The sequence below is a fragment of the Marmota monax genome, unplaced genomic scaffold, assembly GCF_021218885.2.
Source record: "Marmota monax isolate L192 unplaced genomic scaffold, Marmota_monax_Labrador192_F-V1.1 WCK01_AAM20220418_F8-fsc00024, whole genome shotgun sequence".
In the NCBI taxonomy this organism is placed as follows: domain Eukaryota; kingdom Metazoa; phylum Chordata; class Mammalia; order Rodentia; family Sciuridae; genus Marmota; species Marmota monax.
This window is the reverse complement of record NW_026695224.1, coordinates 32,583,490-32,597,475: the sequence shown is the minus strand read 5'-3', so window position 1 is coordinate 32,597,475 and position 13,986 is coordinate 32,583,490. Positions and strand designations below refer to the sequence as shown.

Sequence of the window (13,986 nt, the reverse complement as noted above, 5' to 3'; positions counted from 1 at the left end):
ATGGTCATGTCATGTTGAAGGTGTGATGTCCCCTGATTAAGCACTGGGACTTATTCAAGAGAAGATCCCCATGTCTTGGGACTATGGACACATCACTGACTGCTAAATATGGTCATCAACTTGAGAACAGTGCCCTTGTCTGTGAGTTGCCACCAACTTTTCAGTCATGGTGACGTGAGTAAGGTGCCCAAGACCAGCGGTGAGCTGGTGCTTCTGGCTTCCCAGACCCACCCCCCCCAACAGGGAGTGCAGAGGCCCCGGTGCTCAAAACTGTGAACTTCACCAAGACAAGACCTGGTATCAGTGATATTAGACACACATAAAATCAGAGAAAAGCTACTGCCCAGCAGTTTTAACCACCAATACCCATTTATTTTAATGGAAAAAAAATCTCTGCATTCTATATGTTCCCAAAAGATTTACTATTGAAACAAATACAATATATGGAACTCTATCTGCATAATTTCACTACAACAAAGACAACATGTGACTTCTACTTCCTACAAAAGGCTAACTGAAAAGCACAGGGCAAACATAGATTGCATAAGAAAGCATGGGTGTGCATGTGTGTGTGTGGTTAAAACCTTTAGTAAGCAACCGCATTAAAATATGCTAAGACACTTACCTTACCCTAGCTCGTGGCAAGCTCTAATAAAAAGCCACAGGCTGTCACTAGTTTTATTTGATAGAAAAATTTGGTGTGAGCTCAGATGGTTCATTTACAGTTTATCAACAAGAAGATGATCTTAGTACAAGCACTAACTTTCCTCTTACTTTTACATGCTCACAGAATAAAAATCAATTACTTCTCATACATAATGAACGTCTTTTATTTTCAGGTTTGCAAACAACGGTAGTCAATTCACACAAAAGGGTACTTTTAAAACTACCTGTATTTACTCTATTTTATGCCTGTATACATGAAACGAACGGTGTTTATGTGCATAAATGTCTATACATGTGGGCATATATGTGTATACAAGATGGTACCTGTTGGCCTCTTGGTATGCACGTCTCACCTCTGTGATGGCATTTGCAGTCGTGCACATAGCACAGAGGGGAGGTTCTCCACCATGATCCTAGTCGCCACAAGAGCCAGCGGGACTGTGGGTTCAGGCTGCACACCAATGCACATTGGTGTCCGTGAAGGAGTGTGGCAGCCCCTCCTTGGCACGGGATGGCACGGTTTCCTGCTCTGCCCTCACCGCCATGGCTCAGGATCACGGCATTTGGTGGCAGTGGGAGTTGGTGGCGGTCCTCACACTAATGAGAAAGGACTTCCTTCTCTGCCCTGCCTCTCTAGGGACCTGCCCGCTGGTCATTCAGCATTCAGCCTTCAAACCGAGTGGGCTGGTGGGGATGTGGCTTCAGGACAGAGGTGACTGCTCGGCGGCCTGTACTTGTGCCAAGGTTTTTACTGAGGCCTTGGAGGTTTAGCTATCTCAGCTTCTGCCCCCTCTGTTTAACCTTTCAAGGAAGAATGGCATATCAAAACTAGGCTTCTCCTGTATAGTCTCTCTCTATAAATACCGTGTATATACACAGACAGATACGCATACATATACAGATACGCACCCACAGACACAGCTGGATGTGAGGAGCAGGGGCTAGCAACGTGTCAACACATCAGAAAAAGTAGTCATTGTTCCTGCTCCCAAAGGTCAAGTTCTATGTCATGATCTATAAACACTCAGGGAAAATTCAGAGGATCCATTAATTAAAGGAGGAAGGAAGATGCTGTCAAAATGGTGAAGTACAGACTAAGTGAAATCGCAAAGAAAATGGAAACCTGGAACAATTGAGGCCTAGTTGTGAAGTTCAATAGCTGTAAACGGCAATCTTCAGATTTGGATAGGTTTTTTTTTTTTTTTTTTCTTTTTCCTGTTGCTATGGAAACTTGGGAGTCAAGCTTCAGATGTCAGGAGTTCTCACAGACCTGAATGGAAAAGGCTCAGAGTTAGGTCGCGGATATCACAACTTAATTCAAAACATTTTAGCTAAACACTGGATAAGTGATTGACAAGCTGTAACAAACACCGCACCACCTTGGGGAATTTATTTTTTCTCTCTAGCATGACATTTGAAGAGAGAATAATGGTGCTGCTGGTTTATGTGTTAAGAAGCTGGACTTGGGGCTGGGGGTGCAGCTTAGAGGCAGAACTTATGCTTAGCATGCATGAGGCCCTGGGTTCCATCCCCAGCACGCGCGCGCACGCGCGCGCACACACACACACACACACACACACTGAATTTCTTTGAAAACGTTAATGATGACTTCAGATGCCAAATCCCTCCTCTGAGGCCAACAGTCGCAATTAGCCTTGCTACCAATGAGCCTAGTCATGCACATTAGCACAGCGGTGCTAAATGCTGAGCAAGGGGACCTGCAGCTAAGATACTGATGATTGTCTCATATATATATATTTGGTCACAGAATGTTATGCTTGTTTTTTATTACTGTGGTAACATATGGCCACAAATGTTGTGGCTTAAGTCAACACAGATATATTTGACAGTTCTGGAGGTCATGAGTCCAAGATGAGTCTTACAGAGCGAACTCAGTGTTAGCAGGGCTGGTTCTGTCTGCCTGCTGGCCTTTCCCAGCCTCTTCAGATGTCCGCATCCCCATCCTTCAAAGCCTACAGCATAGCATCTTCTCTAATTCTGCCTCTGTTTTCACCATCACGCGGCTTATATAACCAATATTTCCTTGTCCCTCTTGTGAGGACTTTGTGATGATATTGGCTCACCTGGCTAACTCAAGGCCACCACCCATCTTACCACCCTTGGCTTAATAACCTGCAAAGTCTCTTTTACCAGGTAGGATGCCATGTTTCCTGGATCCAGGGGTCAGAAAGAGGACATCTTTGAAAGCCATTATCAACCAACTACAGGTATGCAGCACTGTGCTCCCAGGGGACAAGAGGCACCGTGTAGCAGAGTTGTGGGCTGTGAGAGCATGTCACTCAATGGAAAAGGTCACAGAGGGTGACATGCACGTAAGGTGTGTATAGCAGCCCAGTAGCCCAGTTCCTGCTCCTGGCCACTTCTTCAGGTCCCCTGAGAGGACGGGCCCAGTGATGGAGACTGTTGCTCTACCCAGCTCAGCTGTCAGCCGGGAGGCGCTCCTTGAGGATGCCCAGATCCAGCTGAGGTGAAGCATTTCCTTCTGCCTCATTCCCTGCAAGCACTTCCAAGCCCAAGCAGCTCCCGCAGAGCTGAGCACTGGATTCCAGCCAGGAGCGGGGTTTCTCTAAGCAGTGGAAACCATCCTGTCTCCAGTGCCAGTTGTCAGAGCCCTCCACGCCGGGCTTCTGTTACAGAGAGTCCTGTGCCATCAGGAGAGTGAGAGGAGGGGACCTGTCAGACTGTGGGTGGCATGCACGAGCGCACCAGCCTCTGTCAGCTACCTGCAATCCGTCGTCCTGCCTCTGCCCACAAGGGCCCCCTGAAGATGGCCTCCATTCTGCTCACAATTTCTAGGTTTTGATGTGGCACTTAGATTTGCCACAAGGGATGGGTCTCATTTGCAGCTAGATTGCAAGACAGTTGTGAAATATGGAGCATTTTTGAATGAGCAAAAGGAGGAACATCCTTCAGAGGTTCTGTAGTTGGACACTCAGTCCTTTTTCTTTTCTAAATGGTCACAAGCTGTTTGACTGTTCAAGGCTGGGCTGCCTCCCAAATCTCACTGTTTCTAGAGACCCTGGGAGGCAGGCTTCTGGTGACCTTGGGGTGGATGCCTCTGGCGCTGAGGTGTCCTGTGCGCTGCAGATGCTCAGCAGCGCCCTGGCCTCTGTCCACTAGGTGCCGCTAGCAGCATCTTCCCAGATATCACGATGAGAACTGTTTCTAGACATTTCCAACTGTCCCTTAGGGGGCAAATTGGTTAAAAATTAAAACAAATTTTGGACTGAATAAAATCCACTAAATTAGTCTCCAGCCCTTTGTTTTCAAATTAGAGTCTCCAATCCCCGTCTTAAGTCAATTTAGACCATAATGTAAATGATCCTACCTCCTAGCCGTGCTGAGATGATTACACGAGGTAATCTATGTAATTTATGTAAAGCTCTTGCTTGCATGTGCGTGGCACCTAGAAATCCCTCACCTATCATTGTCCATGCAGTCAGATCACTTGAAGGGACCATGGCTGCTCTACAAAGCATGACCTGGGGCCACCTGCAGGCAGAGGATGGCCCGTTCTACTCATGTTCCGAGCCTCTTCGGGCTCTGCTTCTGCCTGCAACATGCTTCACAATAAAAAGGAACAGAATAGTGATGCACCCTGGGAAATTCTAGAACAGGCAAAATTATCATTAGAGACAGCAGATCAGTGAGGGCCTGGCGGTGGGAAAGGATCAATAGCAAAGGGAACTCTCTCGATTGGGGTGTGGCTCGTGATTGAGGATGGTCAACACAATTCATCAAACTGTACCCTTAAACCAGGTGGATTTTATTGTATGCAAATAATGCATTAGTTAAAAAAAACAAATGAGAAATTTCAGGGGAGTAAAATGAGCTGTCTTTGGCTCTCCACCAGCCCACACCCCACTACAGAGACATTGGATTTTGGTACTAGTTAAAACGGTTCACTGATCTCCTTTTCTATTCTTGCTATTTCTGATTAATAAGGCAAAAGCAATGGTCAGAAAGGTTTCTGGACGAGTCTCTTAAGACTGCCCGTGTCAGCCCACACCGAGCTGTGCTGGAAACTACAGACGCAGCCTCGCCACAAGCTGTCTGCTACTCCGGGTGGGCGCTGAGGGAAGAATCAACTCCCCAGTGTTATCAGTATATAATTTATACAACAAAATTCACAGTAACAATAATCTCATTTCCTTTTTTTTTTACCCTCAATGTTATTAGTTTTATTTCCTTTATTTTTAGAAGTCAAAGAAGGACCTACAGCTCCTTCTGTTCACCTCTCAGTTGCAATAAAGCCAGCTACAACATCATACTGAATGCACGTGCTTTCTCATCTATCTCCAAGGAGTAGGTGGTCTAATGGCGACTGCTGGCTCCGTAGCTCACTAGCCCAGGGACCTTTCCAGGCTAACGGGGATCAAATCACCCAATCAATGAAGGAGATAGAGAAGAAAGTCTCCTGGATAATGCTAGTCTACTGGGATCCGAATCTTTTCTGAGGGGAGGAGAGAACCCCACTTCTTCCTCCCATGCTGTGTGACAGGTGTGGTCTGTGCCCATGACCTCAGGCCCCTTATGGAGGATGCCTTACAGCAGGCAGTGGCTGCTGGTGCCCTTTCTATAAAGGTCTGATAGTAAGTGTTCTTGGCTTTGTAGGCCACACAGCCTCTTTCACAAGACTTCATTTCTGCTGCTGTAGTGGAAAGCAGACGTCCCAGGATGGGCAAGGCTGTGTTCCAATAAAACTTTATTTATAAAAACGGGCACGTGTGCTGCAGTCAGCATGCATAGCTATTGTGAAAAACTGTGAAGGCTGAAACAGTGCTAATTAACGTTCCACAAGCAGCAAAGAGTTGGCCAGGATTTGCTCACATTGTGCTCACATGTGTACTACCCAGCATGATTCATTTATTTAAAGTAGTATTTCATTATATCATATTCATTACTACTGATCAGCGGGAAGACATGTGAATGATACATTTATCTTTCCTTATACCAACCTCCCCCACCCGGCTTCGGAGGACTGTTCTTAGAAAGGCACAGCGTCTGCCTTAACCTTGTAAGGGATCGTCCTGCACAACACAGAGACAGGCCCCTGGTGGGCCAGTCACCCATCTGGGCGCATTTTCATTAGCTCCAGCTGAGTGGCATCTGCAGGAAGCTTTGCTTGTCACCTGGGTTGCAGGCCTTTACACATTAGCTGGAGCACTTTTACTTGTAAGATTTTCTATCCTATGGACAGAAACCAAAGAGGAATGCTTCTTCTGGGATAAGTTTTCTTGGAAAGATACACGACAACAGAAAAACAGCAAAATCAGAAGGGAAAACAAATGGGCTGTGAGTGTGGGGACGTCCCTGTCCACAGGGGCGCATGCACAGGGGTGGGGGCCGACTCACAAGCTAGACTGAAGAGCCAGAGGAGCAGGACGGGGCTGAGGCTCCAGCGCAGGGCCCCCGCCGCGTTGCAGTCCACTTTGGAATTCTTACAGGAACACACTTGTACCCTGAGATCTGTGATGTTCGTCATGGGCGGCTTCCCTGAATCTGTCACCATGATGGGCAGGTTGTAGTTCGCCTTGTTCAGATTCTGAAGCAGGCTGACCAGGGCGTGCGTGTCTGTGAAGACAAGGAGCCCCCAGGGGAGAGGTGAGGCTTCTTCCGGTGGAGACCGAGGTTTGGGTGACTGAAACCCCACACGACAGGCCTGCGCTTAGAAGCCCTGCCACGGGGGCACCCACATTGAAACCCAGGAACGTCAAGTAAAAATACAAATCCAGTTCCTCGGTGGCAGAAGCCGCATGTCAAATGCCCTGTGGAATGGCAGAGTGATGTGGGGGATGTCGGGAAGAGACTCTTGGATGGGAAAATTCCAGTCGGAAAGAACTGGTGATGGTCACAAAATCAGCTACAGCTACAGAAACGAGCAAGGAAAGCCCAAGCCCTCCAACAAGAGGAGGGCTGTTTTAATTAAAAATAATCAGTGGAACAGAATTCATTCTTTAAAAAGCAATAAAATAGACTAACAGGCAAATAGAATCAATAGCATGAGAGAGGCTCCAATAACATGAGCTATGAGCAAGGGCTATCACCACGGAGGAGGCTCTGTGATAGAAGAGTCTGCTCACAGTCGTACGATACGTTTGTACATAATGAGATGGGCCGTTCCCTGCCCCCTAAAAATGCTACCGCTGATGTGAAATGCGAATCCTGACCAGGTCAAGAGCAGGACGAGTTCATCACTGAGGCACAGTGGACAGAGGGTTTATCTGATGTGCTCCTATGTGGGATTTTTTTTTCTTCTTTTTCTTTTCTAGAAGGTGAACTTGGTTCACATTTATTGAGGAAAGTGGGTGAGGCCCTGGAAAAGGGCCCCTTCGTAATTAATAAGGCAGATGATAAACGCTGGGTCAAATGTGGGAAGACTGGGAGAAAGAGCCCTGTAAGTTTCACGAATGAGAGAAGGGGACCTGAGAGAAGGTCCTGGGTGACGATGGCAGCCAAGGTGATCCCCATGATACCCCCCAGCTGGGGAGTCTGCAGCATAAAGCTAGAGTGAGGCTGAAGACTCCGTAGCTTCTTGGTCCAGTACCTTCTGTTCTGAGTCCCTTATGCAGGCTGGAGCTCCCTGGAGCATCTCTCCAAAGTGCTGGGGAAAGTTCACAGTTCTCTTTCTCTGGATGGGAGACTCTGAGCCCAGAGACAGGTGGGGAGAAGCAGGGGGCCCTGGCTTTTTAAGGCTCAAGACTGGGGTGGCTGGCCAGCATTCTGTGCAAGACAGCCACATGGAAGACCACGTGGAGTTCAATTAACACCAAGAGGAGAGAGGGAGAGCCCAGAGCCACCGTCTTACGACTGGCCACTTGGGCAGGATGGGTGGCAGAGACTACAGTTGGTATGGGAATGCTGGGGACAGACTGCACAACAGAGGGCAGGAAGCAGAAGAGGAAACTTCCATGTTTGCAGTTATAAGAAACTGATCTTCAATGGACTGGACTCAATTGCTGGTAGGAAAACTGTCCAGCTGGGTGCAGTGGCACATGCCTGTAATCCCAGGGACTCAGGAGGCTGGGGCAGGAGGATGGCAAGGATGAGGCCAGCCTCAGCAACTTAGAGAGACCCTGTCTCAAATTAAAAAATAAAAAGAGGGCTGGGGTGCAGCTCAGTGGTTGAGAACCCCTGGGTTCAATCTCCAGTACCAAAATAAATAAATAAATAAACAAACAAACAAATAAATAAATGCATGCCAAAGGAAACCGTCAGCATTCTACAATGCATGAGTAACTTAAACCCTGAGAACCCAGAGAGTAGGAGAGGAAGAGCATTTTGGAAAGAGAAGCAGAGAATCGAAGTTCAGACCTGGAGGTGGGTGCAAGGTTCCAGCCACTTACTGTTGATCTTGGAGATCTTCCAGACTCGGTCAGGGACGGTCGGCTTGTGGATCTCAAACTTGAAAGGATCTGTGTTTGGGTGAAGGTCCTTGTCTGTCGCTCCCAAAATGACCACACTGAGGTTCTTGGCATCGTCGCAGACCTCGGCCACCGTGGGGTAGATGAAGGGAGCGTTGTCGTTCACGTCTTCCAGGGTTATCAGCAGGGTCCCGGTGCCCGTGGCCGGAGGGTTGCCTGTGGGAGGGGCAAGGCATTAGTGGGCAACTGGTGAACCGGAGGGTGACCACACGGTACTTCTGCAGTGCATACTTACTGCATTTCGCATCCACAATTATCAGCAGTCTCAGGCAGGACCAACCGCAATAGATTGCATTTTTGGTATAAAGTTTAGTGGTTTACAAAGATTTTTTTAAAATCATATCTGAGACTGTTGATTAAAATTCTTCCAGCTAAATCCTTTGCATTTGGAAGGCTGAGTTTCTGACCCAAAAGTCATTTAACACACGAGAGGCACTGGAAGATTAAAGACAACCAGGGTCACGTTCCTTGCTTCTCAAGTTAAGCCTTTCGTCTGGGAAGCCTGGTGCTGGCCACGTGGTGCAGTAGGAAGGCTAGAAATGCGGGGACAGGAACCGAGGGTTCTTCGGAGTGGCTGGACCCAACTAGAGAGTCAACAGCCGACGCACGGGCCTTCCCTCTTGGGAGGAAAAGGGCCTTGGGTGGCTGGGGCAGCCAAACCTCAGGTCAGGACAGATTTGGAAGGTAGGGTAGTCATGAGAAATAAATCCTCCTCCTGGCCACTGTGCAGTGGAAGCAATCATAATACAACCTCTGGAGCTTACATTTGGAGCCTTTTCTCCTTCAATGTTTCAGTTATTTCCTGAACTGTTTTTTCTTTTAGGGTCCGTTATTTCAAGACGCCCTTATAATCACCCATCTTTCACTTAAAGGAAGGGTATTGAATGTCAGTAAGACTCAGCCTGACTCTGAGTCCACCTGTGCATTAGAAGTCTGCTCTCAGGAAAAACCATTCATTAGTGGTTTCTGATTTTAACTCAGCAAAACTAGAGCCAAATTTGGAGGACACAGATTTTAAGTGTGAACACTGGGCTTGTTCCCGTAAGGACCTGATGCACCCCTGAAATTAGAGTAGTCTCCCCACAGCCCTGACTTTTCAACTCTCGATGGTGTGGGAGCAGGCCTGCCTGTCCTTCTGTTTGTCACCTCAATAGATCACACGAGCTACTCGGCACTCTGTCATAAAGTCAGCTCTGTATTTAAATGATTCGACCCCACCGTACGCAGGGTCGTGTTCTGAGCAGCCGGCTGTGCTGCAGTGTCCGGTGGGTGAGTAAATGTGTGCTTTCGGCTTATGACAATTTCCAGCTTTCGATGGCTTTATCGGGATGTAACCCATCCTAGATTGAGGAGCCTCTGTGACTTTACACAGGGGAACTAGATGGGATTGACCCAACTTTGATGGCACTTCATCAGCCGTCCAGGTTAATTTTATCTCGTGTCCCATCGGTGTTTCGAAAGCACGGTGAGTTCAGAGCTGTTGAGTCACCGGGGGTCAGCTGGGTGTGGCATCTCTGACTGAAGCTGGGAGACAGGACTCTCGAGCTCAGCAGGCAAACTGCAAAGGAACCCTTTTAGGTCTAGTTTCTCACTGACAGGGGCAGGAGAAGAAGGAGTGGACACTGTGCATGTGACACGGCTGCGGCACGAGCCGGGCTTGGAGCAGCAGTTCTGTGGCCTGCAGCTGTGCCCTAAGATGGGCCTCGAGGAACCCGGAGGACCCCAGGCCGCTGAGGGTGAGCCCTCCCTTGGTGGCTATCTGTGGACGGTCACCAGGTGCCATGTGGGTCTGCTCCTCCACAGTGGGGCATCTTGAAGGGGGGACAAGGGGGACACGGGAAAGGGCAGGTGGGGCACGAGGACCTTGGTGGTCACGGGAACCTGTGCTGCTTCTCGGGGGGCACAAAGCCACCAGAAGTTGTGGAACAATCGGAGTCACTTTTAGAAGACACATGACTGTATTGACAGGAGGGGTCAGAGGCTGCTGGCCGGGAGGTGGCGATGGAGTAGGTAAGGGGTCATGGCGTGGGCAACCTGACCAGGTGGGAAGTGCCTTGTCCTTATGAGCTCAGCTCTGGCTGCCAGGGGACAAGCAGAGGCCGGTGGAAGCACCGTGGGCCCGGCGTTGTGCTGTGGCCCCTCAAAGCCAACACGCTGTGCTGAGGTGTGCAGCTTGCGAGGAGCCCGAGCTGAGTCGGAGTCGGGCGCCGTCCACACAGGGAGGTTTTGGGACCTCTGGCAAGCTCGGATGCCAAGGGGGAAGTGAGAAGGCCCGTGGGGTGCAGCCCTGGGAAACCCCAAACTTTAAAGGCCACTGGTGGTTCTGCAGAAGAGAAGGCAACCCATGGATGGGTGCGGGTGACCCCCGAGGGTGAGGAACAAGGGCAGCCCGGGATTCTGCAGGGACGGTGCTGGTGTCCTGGGGAGCTGGTGTCCTTCACGGGGAGGAAACGGCCTTGAGGGAAGCTGAGCCGCGAGGACAGATGCTCTCGCGGGGCTGGCGGGGACGTAAACATGTCAACACCCAAAGACACTCTCAGAGTGAGCATTCCACAAATCCCTGCTGAACTCGGAAACGAAGAACGGCTGGAAGGACGGCTGATTCCCACCGTGGCACTATCATCCACTTTTGTTGGAGAAAGAACTCAAAAGAAATGCGTAATGACTTTGAGGTTGGTTTTCCACCGCCAGCTTTAGTCATTTGGCTAAATTTCTTTATTGAAAAATTATTTTTCTCCTTTTATCGAGCTAATTGAATATCTCAGAAGAATCCATTACATTTTTTCACTCTTGAATATATTACGAAGGAAAGCCATTTGGTAGGGTGGATGGGAGGCATTAGCAGCACCTGAACACGGCCAGAAGAGCGGCCTTTCGTGAACGTGATGAGCACCCCACTGTCCTCACTGTCCCGGGTGGTGTTCCCAGGCCAGCGGCTGATGTCTTTCTTCTCAAGTCAGTAGAGTGAGCGCCTTTCTTTGGGTGATGAGGTGAAGACTAGATTCGCAAAATCCTCTGGGAAAGAGGTTCTTCCCGTGTTTTCGTGCCCAGGGTGGAGAAAAGTCGCACCCCAGACTCAGATGTAACCGAGAACGCGCGTGTGATGGCTCTTCAGGGGCTTGTTGGCTCCAAGAGTTTCTGGGCCAAGGAAATATGGGGGCGTCCAGGTATTCTGTCGATACCAGTAAAGATCCCTCACCCCTTCACCTCCCCTCCGCAGCCCCCTGCCCACGGGACAACGTGACCAAATCCCAGGACCGAGATTTCCTCAGGGCCGTGCGCCCCCAGCTCGGGTTTTCTACCTGAATAGGGAAGAGCCGAGTCGGAGCAAACCCGCTGAGGTGGTGTGCGGTGGGGCTGCTTCCCCTCCCAGGCAGCTCCCCGTTTTCACGGAGTCTATTTAAGGATCAGAGGACGTCCAAGTTCCAAATGTGGGGAGGCTGTGACTGTTTGCAGGGCTTCTGTCTTTATAATGCTGGGGGCTGGAAGAGGCCCGAGAGATGAACCGTTCCCGTCAGTGTGTCTTCAGTGGGGATCCAAGCAAGGTCATGGCCCCGCCGCCAGGGGCACACACCTACACCCCCAGAAGAGCAGAGTGGGGCTCAGTGCCAGTTCAGACCATGGATCCCTGCTGTGTTCACTTAGGGGTCTTGGGCTGAGGCCTAGAGGAGTGTCAATATGGGCTCTGTTATGGTTTGGACATGAGGTGTCCCCTGAAAACCTCAGTGTCGGGCAGTGTTCAGGGGTAAATGGTGAACTTATGAGAGCCGCAACCTCTTCAGTGGATCAAGCCACTTGATGGATTTGACAATCTGAATGGCTACTGGGTGGTAACGGAGGGCAGGTGGGGCGTGGCTGGAGGAAGCAGGTCATCAGGGGGGTGGCCTTGGACTGTACCTTGCCCCTGGCTGCTCCCTGCTTCTCTCTCTGCTTCTCAGCTGAGCTGAGCAGAGTTCCCCCACCACGCCCTTGTGCCACTATGCTCTGCTTTACCTTGGGTCCAGAGCAGTGGACTTGGCTGATCAAGAGCTGAAGCCCCAAATGGACTTTTCTGTTCCTCAGTTGTTCTTGTCAGGTATTTTTGTTATAGTAATGGAAAGCTGACTAACAAAAGCTCAAGTAAATTCGGTGAGTCTAGACCTTCTTCCATAGACCAAGTGTTATCCTCCGCTTCCTGTGTCAGGGCGATCATCACCTTATATAATACACACAACTACTTCCAAGTGTAAATATAGCTGTGCGAAGTACATTCATATTGTTCTGCAACTGTCCACACCACTCATCGGTAGAACTGTATCCTCGCCTACTGGAACTCTATACCCACGAGACTCCCTATTACCCCTCCTCAAGGCCCCCATTCCAGTTCCCAGAAGCCACAGTCCTATAGTTCCTTTTGTGGCTGGTTTATTTCACTTAGCATCATTAAGGTTCATCTGTGTGGCATCAGAATTTCCTTTCTTCTTCTTTTTTTTATGGTGCTGGGGATTGAACCCAGGGCCTTGTGCATGCAAAGAAAGCACTCTACCAACTGAGCCATATCCCCAGCCCAGAATTTCCTTTCTTTTTAAGGCTAATTAATATCCTTGGTGTGTGTGTGTATGTATACATACGCCCCCCCCTCAACACCCCCCGTTTCACTTATCCATTCACTGGCTGATGGACACTTACATTCCTTCTGGCTGTGGTTATTGGGGATGATGGTGATGGGTGAATAGGTGTCCACAACCTGCTCGAGTTCCTATTTAAATTCTCTGGGGTGTGTGTCCAGAGAGTAACTGATGGATCATAGGGTGATTCTTTGATTTCCGGGGGAATGGCACCACACCCTGTTTCCCACAGTGGCTGCTCACTTTAGAGGCAGTAGTTCTGAGTGAAGCCTTCTCTGCCTCTTGGACCTCCGTCCTGTCTATTCTTCTTGGACAGGCTCAGATGTCCGGGGATCTGGCTGTGACAATCCAGGTCGGGCACAGGTAAGGCCAGGCAGGGAACTGAGGTGAGGGGCAGCGCACCCGTGAAACGAAGGTGCTGAAAATGATGGGTAAGTGTGGCCACGACACACCAGGAGCGCCGCGAGGTCTGCACCATTTCGAAAGCAATTTGAAGAGGTCGCTTTAAGAGTGACTTGATTTTAATTTGTAGGACAAAACTGAATAAGTGATCCATCCACGAGTCACGTGGAGAGTTTGGTGAAAACGCGTGCTGAGCTGTGGTCAGAGGTTCTGTGGTGCCGGGGCTCCTGCCGACCTGTCTTCATGCTGCAAGAAACTGGACCTTTCATTGAGCCAGCAGTTGAGATGGGCAGTGGGTCTCTGGGCTACTCTCCAATTCTTGCTTTTCATCTGAGGACTTCCCAGGAAGCATGGCCTCTCAAGATGACCACTGGTCCTTCTGGGCTGTGGCCTGGTGCTGGAGTGCCGGGGCACTTGAGGTGGGCGTCCTTTGCTACCTGCTCCCCGCTCCCTGAGTTTAGCTGGTGTCGCTCTGCTGACCCTGACTGGAGGCTGCCTCCTCCCTCTTGCCAGGGCCTCTCAGCCCAGCCTTCTTTCCTGTAGTTGAGCGTGTCTGTGCGTGAATACTTCTACAGTCCCTTTTAAGTTTCTGAAATAACTGTAAAAGCTAAGACAAAGCTGCCCCTGCCCCAGGTGGGTCTTCTGATGGAAGGGGTCACAGGGACACCCGGTAGGAGCACACGCCAGCTGCTCAGCCTCCTTTTCCTGGTCGCCGGCTTCTCAGCAGAAGGAACTGCTTTCAGTGACGGGGCTGAAGTTAGGGGTTCTGTGGCGCAAAACTGTGGCTGGGGGTAAAGAGGTATTTTGAACTTCCCCCTCCCAAGAGCGACCCCATCAAATTTCATTTCCAAATGATAATGAAGGCT

General features: G+C 49.8%; 1 protein-coding gene across 2 annotated transcripts in view; it reads right to left on the bottom strand.

Moving 5' to 3' along the window:
* Positions 1-806: 806 nt before the first annotated feature.
* Cdh13 (cadherin 13) overlaps positions 807-13,986 on the bottom strand; it is an 873,206-nt gene continuing 860,026 nt past the window's right edge. For both annotated transcript variants that reach the window (XM_046434914.2, XM_046434915.2), the window contains exons 12-14: positions 8,034-8,267; positions 6,043-6,261; positions 807-1,936 (exon numbers count right to left, since the gene is read on the bottom strand). In XM_046434914.2, coding sequence (XP_046290870.1) covers positions 1,929-1,936; positions 6,043-6,261; positions 8,034-8,267 — 461 coding nt within the window. In that variant the 3' untranslated portion in view covers positions 807-1,928. The remainder of the gene's footprint in view (positions 1,937-6,042; positions 6,262-8,033; positions 8,268-13,986) is intronic.